This window comes from Indicator indicator, chromosome 28 (assembly GCF_027791375.1).
Source record: "Indicator indicator isolate 239-I01 chromosome 28, UM_Iind_1.1, whole genome shotgun sequence".
Lineage (NCBI taxonomy): Eukaryota > Metazoa > Chordata > Aves > Piciformes > Indicatoridae > Indicator > Indicator indicator.
Genome location: NC_072037.1, coordinates 9,949,522 through 9,967,586, shown reverse-complemented (window position 1 = coordinate 9,967,586; position 18,065 = coordinate 9,949,522). Strand labels below are relative to the sequence as shown.

The following is an 18,065-nucleotide window of genomic DNA, read 5'->3' as shown; positions in this document are numbered from 1 at the left end:
GAGGTAGAGGGTTGTGTTTGCTCATGAGCTTAGCCATCAAGGCCAGGTAAGCCTGGCCAAGAGCTGCATGGTGCTGCATGCCCCCTGCCAGAGCGGCGGCTCAGGCTGCCATTGAGCTGGGCAGGCTCAGCCCCTTCTCAGGGAGGGCTCACGCGAGGGACCACCAGGCCCCCTGATACTGTTTGATGAGCTGTGTGGGTTGTTCCCCCATTTCTCTAGGGGTGCACTGTGAGATCAATGTGGATGACTGCAGCCCTTTCTTTGATCCCGTCACCCTGGGGCCCAAGTGCTTTAACAATGGCAAGTGCACGGATCGGGTAGGTGGCTACAGCTGCATCTGCCCCCCTGGCTTTGTAGGGGAGCGCTGCGAGGGAGACGTCAACGAGTGCCTGTCCAACCCCTGCGACGCCCGCGGCACCCAGAACTGCGTGCAGCGGGTCAACGACTACCGATGCGAGTGCCGGCCTGGCTATGCAGGTGAGCACCGCGCCCTCCTCCCCCCCAGTGCTCAGCCCTGCAGCCTTCAGCCTTCCCCAGCACCTCACACACCTTCCTCTGCCCCTCATGCCCTCCTCTCCCTTGGCAGGCCGGCGCTGTGACACCGTGGTGGACGGCTGCAAAGGCAAACCCTGCAGGAACGGGGGAACCTGCGCCGTCGCCAGCAACACTGGCCGTGGCTTCATCTGCAAGTGCCCCCCGGTAGGTACCAGCTCTCAGCACAGGATGTTGCATGGGACCTGCAAGTCAGTCCCTTGCAGAGAAGGACACTCAAGGGGACAGTTTAGCCCCTGAGGCTGCTCCAGCTGGGATAGCCAGGGGTAAGCGTGGAGGGGAAGATGCTTTGCTGTGGGTGCTCACTGGATGGAGATACATCTGTATAGGCAGACCCTCCTCACTGGCAAGGGGCTGTTCAGACTGGAGAAGAAAAGACTGAGAGGGGATCTTCTCAATGCTCATCAATATTTAAAGGACAGGGGACAAGAAGCTGGGGCCAGACTCTTTTTAGTGGTGCCCAGTGATACTACAATCATAGAACAGCTGTTGAGTGGTTTGGGTTGGAAGGGTCCTTAAAGATCATCTAGTTCAAACCCCTCTGCCATGAGCAGGGACATCTCCTGCTAGTCCAGGTTGGTCAAAGCCCCACCTATTCTAGTAGGACAAGGAACACAGGAAGTTTCATCTGAAGATGAGAAAAAACTTCTTTCCTATGAGGGTGCTGGAGCCCTGGAGTAGGCTGCCCAGAGAGGTCTCCTCTGGAGACATTCCAAACCCACTTGGACATTGTGATCCTGGGCAACCTGCTTTAGCAGGAAGGTTGGAATGGGTGATCAGAGGTCCCTTCCAAATTTCACCATGCTGGGAGTCTGTGATTCTGTAAGACTGGGTTAGGATCAGGGAGAAGGAGATGGCTCAGCTCTACGTGTTGGATGCAGAGCTCTGCAGGACAGACTTGCCTGGCTGACCATTATTTGCACCACATAAAGGTGAAGCCAGCAGCTGTGGAGAAGAGCTGCCTTCATTTTGAGAGGGACACTCTCTGAGGGTTTACATCTAGATTATTCTTGCCCATCACTAGTTTCAGAGGACACACCAGAGCTGTGCTGAGTTTCCCAGAACACCTACATGTGTTAGGCTGCTCTTAGCAAAGCGTTGCTGGTTCTGATTCCCTCCTTGCTGTCACCTCCCCAGGGATTCGTGGGTGCCACTTGTGAGAACGACTCCCGCACCTGTGGGAACCTGCACTGCCTGAATGGTGGCACCTGCATCTCCATCCACAAGAGCTCCAAGTGCATGTGCACGCCAGCCTTCACGGGTCCTGAGTGCCAGTACCCAGCCAGCAGCCCCTGTACCTCCAACCCCTGCTACAATGGGGGCACCTGCGAGTTCTTCAGCGATGCCTCTCCCTACTACCGCTGCAACTGTCCGGCCAACTTCAACGGCCTCAACTGCCATATCCTCGACTTTGATTTCCAAGGTGGGATCGGGCAGGACATCATCCCACCCAAAATTGAGGAGAAGTGTGAGATAGCTGTGTGCACGGGGTACGCCGGCAACAAGATCTGCGATGGGAAATGCAACAACCACGCCTGTGGCTGGGATGGGGGCGACTGCTCCCTCAACTTCAACGACCCCTGGAAGAACTGCTCCCAGTCTCTGCAGTGCTGGAAGTACTTCAACGATGGCAAGTGTGACTCCCAGTGCAACAACGCTGGCTGCCTCTACGATGGCTTTGACTGCCAGAAGTATGAAGGGCAATGCAAGTAAGTGACTTGCTCAGTGACCTTCTTGTTTTAAAGCAAGGACCTTGGGTGTAAACTTGAACATAGAAAGTTTCATCTAAACATGAGGAGGAGCTTCTTTACTTTGAGGGTGGCAGAGCACTAAAAAAGGCTGCCCAGAGAGGTGGTGGAGTCTCCATCTCTGGAGGCTTTCAAGGCCTGCTTTAGGTGGATGTGTTCCTGTGTGGTCTACTTTAGGTGGTCCTGCTCTGGCAGAGGGGTTGGACCTAATGATCTTCAGAGATCGCTTCCAACCCCTACCCATATGTGATTCTGTGACCTCTGTGCTGGTCATCTAGGGGCATGTTCTGGTTTCATCTCATGAAGCTCCTAAGTACAGACCTGTTGTTCACTCCCTACATTCTGTTCCGCTGCCTGTGGGGCTGCAACTCAAGCAACCACACTTCCCTGAGGTCTTACTGAGTTTACACACACTTGGAAGCTCTCTGGGTCTGGCTCATTGCAGATGGCTTCCCCATATCACACCATAGAAGTGAATTCTCCCACTCAGAGTAGTAACACAGTGAGTTTCAGCGGAGGGAGACCCCAGCTGGAAGAGCAGCCAGAAAACATCATAATGATGTTAACATCCAGACATTTACCAAACATTGTCTTTGGCAACAGCAGGAGCTTAATCCCAGATTCCTGGAGAAACTCTGGTCTGAGTAATTGTTCTTTGTCCCTGTGTCTGAGTCACAGTAATTTTGTCCCATTTTCTGGCATCTAAATTGCAACAGCTGCTTTCACCCCTAGTGCTGAATGCTTCACAGCACTGCATCAAACAGTGGCCTTCCATGTAAAGTGGATGAGTGTCCATCAGAATGAAGAGTATTTACACAAAAGAGAGGTCCTTGTGGGCCACCACCGATTTTCCCAGCAGCCAGGCAATATGTGCAGTGCTTGGTCTAATTCATTTTTCTGCCTTTCTTTTTCTCCTGCCCAGCCCTCTCTATGATCAGTACTGCAAAGATCACTTCTCAGATGGTCACTGTGACCAGGGCTGCAATAACTTTGAGTGTGAGTGGGATGGTCTGGATTGTGCAAACAACATGCCAGAGAAGCTTGCAGATGGCACACTGGTGGTGGTGGTCCTGATCACTCCTGAGAACCTGAAGAACAACTCCTTCAACTTCCTGCGGGAGCTGAGCCGCGTGCTGCACACCAACGTGGTCTTCAAGAAGAACCCCAAGGGAGAGTATATGATCTTCCCTTACTATGGCAATGAGGAGGAGCTGAAAAAGCATTACATCAAGAGGTCAACAGAGGACTGGTCAGATATGTCTAGTGCTGTCATCAACAAAGTGAAGAGCAGCCTCTACTCCAGGGCTGGCAGAAGGCAGAAGAGAGAACTTGATCAGATGGACATCAGAGGGTAAGGGGGACCAGTGGGTTCCTTTCTCAATGAGCAGGGTTTGGGTTGTGTGTTGCTGCAATGGGAAGGATGTAGGCCAGATGATTGTATTTGGATGGTGCTTTCTGTGTGAATAGAAACCGGACTCTGCTCTCACGCGGGAAGAGCGAGTGGTTGCTCAGGAATCCCGGACACAATGCTGCACCAACTCTCACCATTGAAGGAGTCCTGTGTATTGTTGGGAGCTGGGGCTGGGCTGGGTGGGACCTGGAAGCAGAGGCTGGCCTGGCCGACTGTCTGACTTCAGGAAGTCATTAAGTTAAGCCTCAGTTTCTCCCTGGGAAATGCTTTCTACAGCTTTGTTGTAAAACTCAATTACAGCAAACTGTGTTTGGAGATCTTTGGAATAAACATATAGATCTAACCTTCCCCCTCTCTGTGGGCTCAATCAAAAGCCACTGAAAGGAAAGGAGTTAGAGAAGCAAAACTGATATGAAACTGAAGGCTCCCAAACAGCATTATTTAAGACACTGTAGCATCTGAGTGATTGTACAATGCTGTGAAGCAGAGGCTCCCTTCCATTCGTGTAGACGAGGAGGTAGATTTCACAGTATTCATTGAGGCAAATCTAACAGACCATGAGTGTGAGCCACAGGGCTTGGGCGACAGGAAAGCAGGGAGTTGGGTTCCCACCTTCTGGTTCCCGTTGAGGGGAGAAGGGAGTTGGGGCTCATCTGCCTTCACAGTGTGGTCATTGCTTCATGTTCCTCACTGAATCCTCTCTCACATAGGTCCATTGTCTACCTGGAGATCGATAACCGCCAGTGCATCCAGTCTTCTTCCCAGTGCTTCCAGAGTGCAACTGATGTGGCAGCCTTCCTGGGTGCCTTGGCCTCTCTTGGCAACCTGAACATACCCTACAAAATAGAAGCTGTTAAAAGTAAGTATGGCTGGAACTAGATGATCCTTGAGGTTCCTTCCAACCCTGATGATTCTATGATTCTATGGTCAGCTGGGAAGGAGAAACAGCCAAAACTTCCCAGCCTTATCCATGTCAGTGTTTGAGCACAGCCTGGGTTTGATAACCTTGCATCTTTATTTTTCAGTCAGCTCTTAAAACAATTGGCAAAACCAGGTTTTGTTTGGGTTTGTTTGGGTTCTTTTTTTTTTGCTTATTTCAGGTTTATTTCAAAATCATTATCACTATAAAAGTTAATAATAAAAAAAAAGGCAGAAAAGAAAAAGCAAACCCAACCAGCTCCAATCAATCAGAGACATGCAAGGAGTTGAAGTTTGTATCTTGAAAATCCCCCCTAAATCCTTTTGTCTTAACAGCTCAATGCAAGCGCAATGATTTGAAGTTTGCTAATCCTTTTCCTTAAAGGAGAAAAAAGTGAAGCTGTCTCCTGATGCAGCCTGGCTTGTGCAGCCGAGAATTTGCCGATACTTTGCAATTCTGATTAATAGCGTATAAAATGACCTTATTTTTTCTTTTTTTTGGGGGGGTGGGGGGAAGTGGGGGGAGTGTGGTGTGGTGTGGTGAACTGACTTAGATCAGACTTAGGAACCTCTATTAACTAATTTTCCTTCATTTCCACTCTGCCACTGGTTTGCTATGCAGCTTCATGTTTCAGCATCTCTCTGTGCCCTGCTGTTTTGTAGGTGAAACAGCTGAGCCCACAAAGAACTCCCAGCTGTATCCTATGTACGTGGTGGGGGTGGCTGTGCTGGTCTTGCTTGCCTTCATTGGAGTGGGAGTGCTGGTGTCTCGGAAGCGGCGCAGGGAGCATGGGCAGCTTTGGTTCCCAGAAGGCTTCAAAGTGACAGAGTCGAGCAAGAAGAAGCGACGAGAACCACTTGGGGAGGATTCTGTTGGACTGAAGTGAGTAATTTGCTTGCTAACCCATTAAACACAGTGCAGCAGGGCTGCTTGGGGCTCTCTGGAAAGGAGCCACCTGAATTTTGTTCTCTAGTGCATCATGTTGGTGTAGTGGGGAGGAGAAAAATCAGGTTTCTTAAAGTTCTGCATGGGGAAAACTGTTCCCATCTGGAGGAGGTTTTTAAATGCTTTGTGGTCCATTTGCACTTGGTCAAAATATGAAAGGTAGCTCTAGGGGGAGCCTCCTGGATATTGCCTTGTTGATTCTTCTTTGTGCATGTAGATAAACATCGTCCATCATGGACTAGTTCCTGCAGAGGAGCTAATTTGTTGCATGGTTTTGTTTTCAAAGACCCCTCAAAAATCCTTCGGATGGCACGCTGATGGACGACAACCAAAATGAGTGGGGCGATGAGGAGACCCTGGACACCAAGAAGTTCAGGGTAAGCTCACTGCCACATTCCCTTCCTGTGCTGCTCTGTAGCCAGTCACTTGCCCGGTTTTATGAAGAAGGAGCATAGTACTGCAGAACGCAGCAGAGCAGAGGGACCCTCGGGCCCAGCTCACATTGCTGCCTATGGCTCCTCTGCAAACCTGCCTGTGATAAATGCACCTTTGAGACCTGTCAAGCTTCCCAGGCTGGAGCTCAGCCCCCTCCTCCCAGCCTGACCTGGGTGCTTTGCTCAGTGCTCATCTCCCTCTTGTTCCTCAGTTCGAGGAGCAGGCAATGCTGCCGGACACAGACGATCAGACAGATCACAGGCAGTGGACCCAGCAGCACCTGGATGCTGCTGACCTGCGCATATCCTCCATGGCCCCTACTCCACCACAGGGGGAAATTGATGCAGACTGCATGGATGTCAACGTCAGAGGCCCTGGTAAGCTGGACTCCTTTGACTTCTGGGCTGCTTGTCAGTTAAACTAAAACCCTTCCTTACCCCTTGCAGATGAACAGCTCCAGACCGGCAGAGCCAGCCCTGCCTGGCTCTGTTTCTAGCGTGGAGCCATTCTGCACTGTGTGCTTGCTGTTGTGTGTGATTTAGAGACAGACCCTGTCCCATTCTGCCTTCCATGAGATCTTTTCTGTGCACAATCTCTGAGCTGGAAATCAGAGAATTACAGAAGAAGTACCTATGAAATCATAGAATGGCTTGAGTTGGAAGGGACCCTAAAGATCATCTAATTGCAACCCCCCTGCCATGGGTAGGGACACCTCCCATTAGACCAGGTTGCCCAAAGCCTCATCCAGCCTGGTCTTAAATGCTTCTGCAGCTTCTGTGGGCAACCTGTTCTTGTGTCTTACCACCCTCACAGTGAAGAATCATCCATCCTACCTCTCTGCCACTCCTAGATTCTTCTCCTCCCAACAAACTGCACATTTCACAATTTTCTTTTTAGGTTTTTAACTATATTACTAGTTAATAGGCTTTCAAATTATTACACACATTTGGTCTCCTCCACATCTGTGTTGTTGTCCATACAATTGTCTGTAGCATACACAAGTTTGCTTTGAGCAACCTTCCTTAGAAATTGCTCCTCACATGTTCATGTGGAAGCCAGCAGATGAAATAGGAAAAGCAGTGCGTGGTGAGACACCACTGAGGAATTTCAGATCCATATCAGAGGAAGGATATTCGTGTTTGATGTTTAGAACCAGTAAGGAACTCGAGCTTGATGCACCCAGGAGGATAAACATCTATGGCAGACAGAGCATCTCGCTGAGCCTCCTGCATTACAGGAGGGTGGAAAGCCTTTTCCCACTGAGTTCCCCTGTGCTTTTCAGATGGCTTCACCCCACTGATGATCGCCTCGTGCAGCGGAGGAGGGCTGGAGACCGGCAATAGCGAAGAGGAGGACGATGCTCCTGCCGTCATCTCAGACTTCATTTACCAAGGCGCCAGCTTACACAACCAGACTGACCGCACCGGCGAGACCGCTCTGCACCTGGCTGCCAGGTACTCACGCTCCGACGCTGCCAAGCGCCTGCTGGAAGCCAGTGCTGATGCAAACATCCAGGACAACATGGGCAGGACACCTCTCCATGCTGCTGTCTCTGCCGATGCCCAAGGAGTCTTCCAGGTGATTGGTCCTTTTGCCACCACTCTAAGGATTTTCTGGGGAAAGCGCTGGTGCTGCCTGCTGAGCCGGTGACATAGCTGAGCTTATCCCAGGGGCTTCAGTTTGTGCTGCTGAGGTGCAGGGTGAGAGTCTTGAAAACTAAGGCCCCTCTTAGCTTAGGGCAGGGCACAGCAAAGCAGCAATTCAAGAGCTGCCCTTGGATGTGCAGCCCTGGACTGGGAGGGGGCCTGAGGTTGTTTGGCCTGAAGAAAAGTAGGCTGAGGGGAGACCTTCTCACTCTCTACAACTCCCTGAAAGGAGGTTGGAGCAAGGTGGTGGTCAGTCTCTTGTAACAAGCAATAGGATGAGGAAATGGCCTCAAGTTGGACCTGGGGAGGTTTAGGTTGTGTATTAGGAAAAATGTCTTCATAGAAAGGGTTGTCAAGCCCTGAAACAAGCTGCCCAGGACAGTGGTAGAGTCTCCATTCCTGGAGAGATTTATAAGCCCTGTAGATATAGTGCTGAGGGACGTGGTTGGTGGTGACCTGGCAGTGCTGAACGTGATCTGAAAAGTCCCTTCCAACCTAAAAGCTTCTATGATTCTATGACCAGCCTCTGGAGAGGTGGTTGCAGGTCCTGAGACCTGGGTACCTGGAGCATCTGCTGTCTGCCCCTCCTAACATTTGTGTTTCCTATGCTTTTGTCTTTGTTGTGGTAGATCCTGATCAGGAACAGGGCAACCGATCTCGACGCCCGAATGCACGATGGGACCACTCCTCTGATCCTGGCTGCTCGCTTGGCTGTGGAGGGCATGCTGGACGATCTCATCAACTGCCATGCAGATGTCAATGCTGTGGATGATCTAGGTACTGCAGGCAACTATAACAGGCTACCTCAGAGGTGGAAGGAAAAGGCTGCTTTCTGTTACTCTTGCCACTCACTAATGCATGTTGTATTTCATGGTGTTCCTCTGCAGGCAAGTCAGCACTGCACTGGGCAGCTGCTGTGAATAATGTTGAAGCTGCAGTAGTCCTCCTGAAGAATGGTGCCAACAAGGATATGCAGAACAATAAGGTAGGAGTCTTCTGCGCTGACATAGGCAAGGGAAGAACCATTTGGGGAGTCTGCTAAAGGGTAATTTTTGGCTAAAATACAGCACTGCTTGGCACTCAGTTGTTGATTTGTTTGATGTCATGCATGAAGCTGTTTGATTAGCTTCAAGGAGCACTGTGGGATTAGGTCCTATGGGGCCATGCAGTGCTTGGTGAGCACTATGATAAAGCATTTGCATGGCTTTCTACTTGTGTGTTCTGGGTCACTCATAGGGCTGCTGGTTTGATATCAGTATAAGGACATGGCTCACAAGGGTGGGAGAAGGCAGCAGCAAAGAGGAGAGGCAATCACTGCCTCTTGCCACCCAACTGCATAGTGTTGGGCATGGAGCTCAGGGTAATGACAGCCAGGAGAAGCTGTGAACTTAAACCTAACCATCTTTGCTGGCTTTCCAGGAGGAGACTCCACTGTTCCTCGCAGCCAGAGAAGGGAGCTACGAAACTGCCAAGGTCCTGCTGGACCATTTTGCCAACCGTGACATCACAGACCACATGGACCGGCTTCCACGGGACATTGCCCAGGAGCGCATGCACCACGACATCGTCAGGCTGCTGGATGAGTACAACCTGGTGCGCAGCCCACCCCTGCACAACGGCCCGCTGGGGGCACCCACCCTGTCCCCGCCGCTCTGCTCTCCCAACAGCTACATCAGCAACCTGAAACCGGCCGTCCAGGGCAAGAAGGCCAGGAAGCCGAGTACCAAGGGCCTGAGCTGCAATGGCAAGGATGCCAAAGACCTCAAAGCCCGCAGGAAAAAGTCGCAAGATGGCAAAGGATGTCTGCTGGACAACTCCAGTGTGCTGTCTCCGGTGGATTCCCTGGAGTCACCCCACGGGTACCTGTCAGATGTTGCTTCTCCTCCGCTGATGACCTCTCCTTTCCAGCAGTCCCCTTCCATGCCTCTGAATCATCTGCCAGGCATGCCCGATGCCCACCTGAGCATCAATCACCTAAACATGGCGGGGAAGCAGGATATGGCCATGGGAAACTCCAGCAGGATGGCCTTTGATTCGGTGCCGCCGCGCCTCTCCCACCTGCCTGTCTCCAGCCCCAGCACCGCCATGAGCAGTGCCCCGATGAGTTTCTCTGTCGGCGGAGCGGGCAGCCTGAACGGGCAGTGTGACTGGCTGACCAGGCTGCAGAACGGCATGGTCCAGAACCAGTACAACCCCATGAGAGGCAACATGCAGCCAGGAGCGCATCAGCAGACGCAAAACCTCCAGCATGGCATGATGACTTCCCTGCACAACGGCTTGCCCACCACCAGCTTGTCGCAGATGATGAGCTACCAGGCCATGCCCAACACCCGGCTGGCTTCCCAGCCTCACCTGATGCAGAGCCAGCAGCTCCAGCAGATGCAGCAGCAACAGCTCCAGCAGCAAAACATGCAGCCGCAGCAGCCCCAGCAGCAGCCGCAGCAGCCCCAGCAGCAGCCGCAGCAGCAGCAGCCGCAGCAGCATCACAACCCCAGCTCCAACGGGAGCGGCCACATGGGCCAGAATTTCCTTGGTACCGAGCTGAGCCAGCCCGACATGCAGCCGGTGAGCAGCACTACCATGGCAGTCCACACCATCCTGCCTCAAGATTCCCAGATGCTGCCCACGTCTCTGCCATCCTCCCTCGCCCAGCCCATGACCACCACACAGTTTCTAACTCCACCTTCCCAGCATAGCTATTCCTCCCCCTTGGACAACACCCCCAGCCACCAGCTCCAGGTGCCTGACCACCCTTTCCTAACGCCATCTCCGGAGTCACCGGACCAATGGTCCAGCTCCTCTCCTCACTCCAATGTGTCCGACTGGTCTGAGGGCATCTCCAGCCCTCCCACGAGTATGCAGTCACAGATGGGACACATCCCTGAAGCCTTCAAGTAAAAGAGACAGTGTTTGAGAGACGCTGGTGCTCAGTGGGAGTGAGAAGCTCGAGAGGGGAGATCTTTTCTAAAAGGACCTTGGATGCTTTTATTAAAGGATCCTTTTTAAATATGTTTTTATAAAAAAGGAAAAAAAGAAAAAAAGAAAAAAGTTAAAAGACAAATTAATTCCTTTTTGGGGTTTTTTGGTTTTGTTTTTTTTTTTTTAGTATTTATTTATGTACTTTTTATTTGACATGAAAACACTGCCTTTTTTATTTATATGTTCTATTGTTAAGAACTCAATGTGGGACACCAGTTGTGTTTCAAGGGATCAATTAGGTTCTTAGAGGACATTCTCTTTTGTTTGGGAGTGTGGGAGGGTTCATTGTGTTTGATTTGAGAGGAAATGTTTATGTAAAGCTATAAGCAGCAATTTGTGATTCTGAAATGCCATTAATTTATTTTTTTTTCCTCTTTCAACCTAGAAAGAGAGGTGAGAAATAAAAGGGGAAGGAAAAATTGACTAAAAATACCACTCTTGGGGGGTGGGTGGGGAAGGGGAATGAATATGGATAGATTTTTGTAATGTACTTTAAAATGTTTCCTTTGCTGTTATATCTGAGAGGACATTTTATGGTACCAGTCACGAATCTTTGTTTAAATTTCAGTATTATATAGTTGTACATTTGCCTTGATAATAGAAATTGTTTTGTTCTCTCTTGGGTTTATATATATATACATATATATATAAAAATATATATATTTAAATAATGTTTATGAGCTAAAAGAAATCAAGATTGCAGACCTGTAAGAACAGGTTGTAAGCTAAAAAAAAAAAAAACAACACAAAAACAAACCTACAAAACATGAATACTCCCCCCCACCAAAAATAACCACAGAAAACAAAGTGTATTTGCCAAACTTTGAAGAGAGCAAGCCCATAACTATGGAGTTTATACCAAACCCATAACAGTGGAGTTTTATACAGCAAAGGAGACTTAATTTTACTTTGAATATCTTTACTGTTTTGGTTTTTTGTTGTTGTTATTGTTGTTTTTTGTGTTGTTTGAGTAACTGTTTGAGAAATAAATGCCAATATAAATGTGTAAAAAACACATCCTTATTTTAAGGATGGCTTGCCTGTTCTACAGAAGGCGTGTCTGGTACTGCAGATAGCCTGAGTGAGATTACAAAGCATTAGAACACTGCCACCACCCCCTGCTTGCCACCAGCCGGCTCCTCTGGCAGTTCTATCACTGTCTGTGTCAGCAGGGGGATGCTGGACTGGTTCAGACAGGAGGGTGAAGGACAGCACAGCCTGGTCTGTGCTGTGAAACCTTAACATTTTGTTCTTGTTAGTCTGGAGTGCTGCATCTTTTTTTTAATACTGATGTTACACTCTTTCCTGTGTATCATGTAAAATAGAGTATAAGCCTGTGGCAGATTTAATGTTTGTAAATATGTTTTGGGTTGGTGGGTTGTTTTTTTTAAAGGAAAAGAAAAAGAAAAACAAAGGTGGATTTTGTTTCAAAAATCTAAATGAGCAAGTCTTAAAAATATATCCTAAATATATCACCTTATAAGGTGTTGGAATATCACTCACTCGGGTGCAGAGGCAAGCAGACACCCTAAGACTAGATTATGTGTATGGGACAGGCAACTAGAGAGCAGTTAATCAAGAAAAACCTAAGGAAAGGGTTTCTTAGCCTCCTTCCTTCTTCTTAGAACACCAAATAAAACAGCTACTTCTCAAGGCACAAAGCCTTGCTGAGCACTCATCTTAGTTAACATTTCAGACCATTGTTCTTGTGACATGCCTAATTTGAGTGATACAAACATCATGTGGTGTTGAATCTTCCTATGTTTTATAAACTAGAGCTGTAGTTTAAGAGACAAAAAAAAGAAAAAAAGAAAAAAAAAGATATCTTCTGTAATAAAGCTATCTACATGCAAAGTTGTAGTTTGCAAAAATGATGTATTTTTTGTTTTGTTTTGTTTTGTTTTCCTGGTTAACTGATTTGCAATAAATGATGCTTCTGGGCATCTAGATTTTACTAAAACTGGAACTTAGTGTTTTTGTTATTGCTGGGTTGGTAGCTGGGTGTTTGCTGCTGTCTTGCTGTACTGCTGGGTTGCCTCTTGGCACAAAGCACCAGCACTTTCCTCACGTCTTAGCCTCTGTGTCAAAGCTCAGAGCAGGGCTTTGCACAATGAAACTTTCTCCTTAAGTTGTGCAAAACTCTCACGGAGTTCAGGCAGCTGGTTTGAGCAAGGCAGGAGGAGCTGTGCAAGGCTCTTGGCCAGGATGGGCTCTGCCCAGGTGGCCCTTTGCCTCTGTTTGCCTGTGCTGTGGATGCTCTGGTGTCCTCAGGCCTCTGCCATTAGGTCAGGATCTGAAAGGGGAAACACTGAAAAGCCTTTTTCACTGTACATTAGAGGTTGGAAGGGACCTCAAGAGATCATCGGGTCCAACCCCCCTGCCAAAGCAGCATCACTTAGGGGAGTCTGCACAGGAATGCATCCAGCTGGGTTTTGAAAGTCTGCAGAGAAGAAGACTCCACAACCTCTCTGGGCAGTCTGTAGAGAAGTTTCTCTTTATTTTGAGGTGAAATCTTCTATATTCAAGCTTGAACCCATTGTTTGTCTTGTTTTAAAGAATGCCACTCAGGCACGTTCAAAGTACTGGATTCTGTCACTTGAAAACTTTCTTGACAGCTTTTTTGGAGCATTCTCTGGTTGATGAGATAGCCAAGGGTAAAACATAGCCACATGGTTTTAATTACATGGTGCCTATGGAAACAGCCCTCTATGAGTGGTGTGAAGGGTTGTGGATAGTGCCTCCTACTTCACACACAGCACTGAGCATATGGCTGGGCTCTCAGATGTGGGGGCTGGGGGCTGGGAAGCAGCTAGAATCCTAGAATGGTTTGGGTTAGAAGGGACCTTTAAAGGTCATCTAGTGCAACTCTCAGTTCATGAAGGGCAGCAGCACCCAAGAGACATCCTCACTCTGGGCATAGACACTGCACAGAAACATTTGCTGTCCTTTCTGTACTCTTGATTTTTAAGGTAATTTAATTTAATCTAATTCCTTCTCTTCTCCACAGGGACTCCACAGTCCAAATGCAGCAGCAAAGTCCCCAAATAACTGGATATAAATAGCTGAGCCATGGACCTCCTCCCACACCAGATAAGCCTGGTAACTCCTGGAATGCTGGTATTTTCCACTGAGTGGCCAGGGAGGGAGTGCACATGTGTGTACATGTACCTGGTATCCAGCCCCAGACAGAGTCAGGGCTGCCAGATATTTGCTGTACAAGCAGTCAGAAGCTGGTGCTGCAGCACTGGCATTTGATGTGCCACCCAGCAGAAGCACAGCACCTTCCAAGCTCAGAGATATGCCAGTCTGTGCTCCCTGCAGACTCCATGGGAAGAGGTATTTTAACTGAGGACAAATCCTTCTTCTCCCTGCAAAATGTGGTTCAGTAGTGAGGATTTTGTTACCCCAAGGGACACCCTGGAGATGAGCTTCCTGAGCCGTGCTTTTCCCTCAAGTTGTGTCTTGCTGCATCCCATCTGGGGTAAAGTAGATGAAGTGTGTTTGCCTTCACCACGATTCACACATGTGCTGTCCATGAATCATGTCTGGGAACATCCAGCTGTGTTCCCATGCAGCCCATCCTTCCAGGCTTCTCCCACATGGACACATCCCAGTGCTTGTATCCATGGCTGGCTGCAAGCAGGGCATGCCCTGGTGCCACTACTGAGACTGGAAGATCCTCATGCCTGCTTGGGGCATTGATAAGACTCTCTCCTATCTGGTCTGGTGTGTGACACTTCAGTTGCTCCATGGTCAAGGTGGGAATTTGACCTGGAATGGATTTTAAAAAGGGGGATTATGAGGATGTACCAAATAATACAACATTGCAAGAGGGAACTAAACATATGTGGATCGTTTAGGAAGTGAGGGGCTGCAAAGCATGTGATTTTCCATCAGGATGGGTCAGAGAGGCAGAATGAGGAAAGAGGGGGCTAAATACCAGAGAAAGAGGAAAACTAAAAAGGTCTGTACTGGCACATGAATAGAAGTAACAAATTTGCCACCAGGTAATTTCAACAAGAACTCAGAAAACATTTTCTAAGCAGTAGAGGAGTAAAGATGTGGTCTGGTTTCTTACATTTATGAAGGTGTCTGCTAACCCACAAACTCCTGACAGAGGTGATGGTGGGGCCACAGATCCCCAGATGAGACTCTGAGGCAAAGTTCAATGAGAAACAAGAGCAATGCCCCCAGTTTCAAACCCACACTTAGGGTTTTCCCATCAGCTCTTTATTCAGAAGGATTTGCCTTCTCCAAATCCCACAAGCTGTCCTTTCTGTTGTCCAACCACAAGCTTATCTTTACCTCATGTTGGTAAAGATGGTGGGATTCAGGCTCTTACGTCAAGGGAAGCTGCTGAGGAATGAATGGGTCACGGTAAGCACAGCTGGTTTAGCATTCCAGGTGAAAGAGGCTGAGAAGCACTAAAACTACATCCCATGCCAAGGGAAGGGTTCAGAAGTGTTTGCACAAGACTAGCACCGAGCTATTCCGATGGTGTTGATGCTATGAGGAATCAACATCTGAACTATTTGTTTACATGCTGGAGGGCTTGGGTTTTTTCTTCTTTGTTTTCATTATTCCTGCTCAATTAGATGGGACATTTAGAAATTGCTACTCTGTATTGCTTTTACCTCCAGGCTACCGGTGTTTGCCCAGAAAGTTGCTAACAGCTGCTTGAAACCTGACTGCTGAAGTGTTGCTGCAGCTCAAATCACCCTCTGAAGAATGTACAAAAGGAGCCAAATTCATCTGAGGTGGAATTACACACAGGTTAATGTGGCTGGGGTAGATCAAATAATCACAGCAACTAAATGAGTAAATAAATAAAGCTCAGCTTGTCCAGTCCAATTTTGGATACAGGATATAACCTAATACAGAGTACCAATACTCTCCATTAGCCATTTCCCGTGTTTCTAAACTCAGAGAATGATCCTTTTAACAGCAATCTCCTAGGACTGGGCTGTGATTATGGTCACCTGCAACCTGAAGGGTGAAGAAATGATCAGAATTTAATGGGGAAAGGTCAGTATCATTTTGTGCTGCACCCCAAGTAAGCTGATAGAGCAGGAGAGAACACACGCTGTCCTCTTCCCAGCAGCAAGCCTTTCTTTTGGTAGTGGGTCACTCTCCAGTCCAGACCCAGAGTACAAGAGATCAGTTAGGAAGCTTCAGGGTAAAAAGAGCTGAATGTCTTAATGTGGCAATTCTTTACAATCACAGATTTGCCAGGAGAACAGCAAAGGTGAGAGCTCACCACTGCCATTTGCACTGTGTAGAGATGTATAAAAAAGGTTAAATATAGCTATAGCTACAGGTGTAAGCAGTTGCTGGGATTTACAGAATAACAAACGCATTTTTAAAACGACAATCAGGCTAAATAAAAATAAAATCATGTTCTCTCAAATTACACATTGGGGGATATATCAAGGGAGGACCAGGGCTTTATTTGTAGTTCATGCCTGTGTTGGGAAATCGTACTTGACAAGCTGGGTTACAAGAATGCTCCTACAAAAGAGGGAGATGAAAGGCACTTGAAAAATCACAGCGCAGCCTCTGGTTCCCACACCAGCATCAAAGTGCTGCTTCCCCTGCTTGGACTGGGATTTGAGGATATTACCCTGCTTTAATGATCAAGCGTGCAGAAACAGCTCTTGTGCTGATAATGACCCTTGATTAAGATGTTTGTTTAGTTTGTTTGTATTTTCCCCTCCGAGGTTTGTTGTCAGGTACAGAGTGTGACAATATCAGTGCAGTGGCCAGTGCCTGTAAATGAGGCACAGCCTTCTTAGGACCATAGAATCGTTTAGGTTGGAAAGGGCTTTTAGATCATGCTGTCCAACCATTAACCCAGCACTTACCTATCAGAAGTTTTATGTTTGAACAGTGAGTCCCCATAAATTTTTTTTTCATTTTTTGTTTTTGCATGGAACAGCCCTTCAACAGAGAGCTACGACAAGCCAAGTCTTGCTTAGCACCAGACGTGGTAGAGGTAGGTAATGGCTAGGACACAATCGATCTTAAAAGTCTTTTTCAACTGACACAGAGCCAAGTGGAGCAAAAACCTTTGGACATGCTCGTGTTTGATACCACGCTACAAGTCTTGTCTAAAAAAAAAACCCAAACCACACAAATACATATTTCTCTGGGAGTAGAGTGCTTTTATAAGCCTTTGAGTTAACACATCCCAGGGATAGCTGTGTGCAGTGAGGCTGAACTGAGGCATCTGCTATGCCGTGCAGCTTTTCAGCGCTTCCACACCAGCCTTCCAAGTGTTCGCTTGATCCGTGCCCCTTCACATCATCAGTGTCCCTTCACATATTAAGCCTTCAGGGACCTCACTTTGGAGCAAGTAACAATCTCTTATATTGTGCTTCCTCTCCCACGATTTTTCTTGTTTGCTGAGCCCCCGGCAGCTCCCTCGACCCCTTTGCCTGCAGCTCCCACACTGACACAAACGGGCGCCGGCCGCTGCCCGCCGCGGGCTGGGCTCGGGGCCCGCGGTCCTCTGTCCCGCCCTGGTGGCCACCTCCGCCATTGCACCCGCCCCGAGGGCTCGGAAGTTCCAAGCTAGGCCGAACGGCTGCCTGAGGAGAGGGGTACCCCCGCGGAGCACGCCCCACTACACCCCGAGCGCTGGGAGTGCAGTCAGCAGTGGACAAGGGCCGGTGAGCACAGCCTGCTCCAGGTGGGACTCGAACCCGCGACTTAGGGTCGGGAGCGGCGTTGCGCCTGCGCCGGACGCTGTGAAGCCACTTCCGCCCTCGGTGGCTTTTTCCCCCTCCGCCACTTTCGCCCTGTAAGGCCACGCGGGGGGGGCGGAGCAGGAGAAACACAAACAACTGAGCGCGGCGCTGGGCCGTGCACGCGTCGTGACGTCATCGCGCGACGCGCCGTGACACGTCGGCGGCGGCGGCGGCGCAGCTCCAGAGCCGGATGTTCCAAGATGGCGGCGGCGGAGGGGGCCGGTGCGGTGGCCGTGAGGGGAGATGATGCCTGCTGCTGAGGGGTCTCTCTCTGTGTGAGAGGCTGCCAGGTACCGCAGGGGTGACTGAGAGAAGGGGCGTGCCCAGCCGGAGGGCTGCGGGATCCCGGGTGGGTTGCGGGAGGAACGCAGGGCCCGAGGTGAGGGCCCCGGGGCTGGAGCCCCTCTCCGTGTGGCTGAGGCTGCCCAGTGGGGCTGTGCCTTAGGGCGGTGGCACCCCCCGGGACTGGCTGTCGCAGCGCAGGGAGGCGGTGGGGCGGTGGCAGTCCCGGGGCGCCCCGGTTGGGGTAGGTTGTGGTGCCGCAAGGAGGGGCGAAGCGGTGAAATGCGGCGGCAGGCAGTGGGGCTGTGCCGTCGGGGCGGCTTCCCGGCGCGGTTCGGGTTGTCGTGGGTCGTCTCGAGTGCCATGGTGCAACGAGGCGCACACTGCAGGTGTTCCGAGTAA

The 18,065-nt window shown here is 49.5% G+C and overlaps 1 protein-coding gene across 1 annotated transcript in view; it reads left to right on the top strand.

Moving 5' to 3' along the window:
- Window positions 1-10,705, top strand: part of NOTCH1 (notch receptor 1) — a 44,772-nt gene extending 34,067 nt beyond the window's left edge. The window contains exons 23-34 of the mRNA XM_054393592.1: window positions 220-477; window positions 587-699; window positions 1,690-2,261; window positions 3,223-3,651; window positions 4,422-4,570; window positions 5,293-5,512; window positions 5,862-5,952; window positions 6,222-6,387; window positions 7,293-7,588; window positions 8,286-8,433; window positions 8,544-8,641; window positions 9,076-10,705. Coding sequence (XP_054249567.1) covers window positions 220-477; window positions 587-699; window positions 1,690-2,261; window positions 3,223-3,651; window positions 4,422-4,570; window positions 5,293-5,512; window positions 5,862-5,952; window positions 6,222-6,387; window positions 7,293-7,588; window positions 8,286-8,433; window positions 8,544-8,641; window positions 9,076-10,554 — 4,019 coding nt within the window. The 3' untranslated portion in view covers window positions 10,555-10,705. The remainder of the gene's footprint in view (window positions 1-219; window positions 478-586; window positions 700-1,689; window positions 2,262-3,222; window positions 3,652-4,421; window positions 4,571-5,292; window positions 5,513-5,861; window positions 5,953-6,221; window positions 6,388-7,292; window positions 7,589-8,285; window positions 8,434-8,543; window positions 8,642-9,075) is intronic.
- Window positions 10,706-18,065: the final 7,360 nt, after the last annotated feature.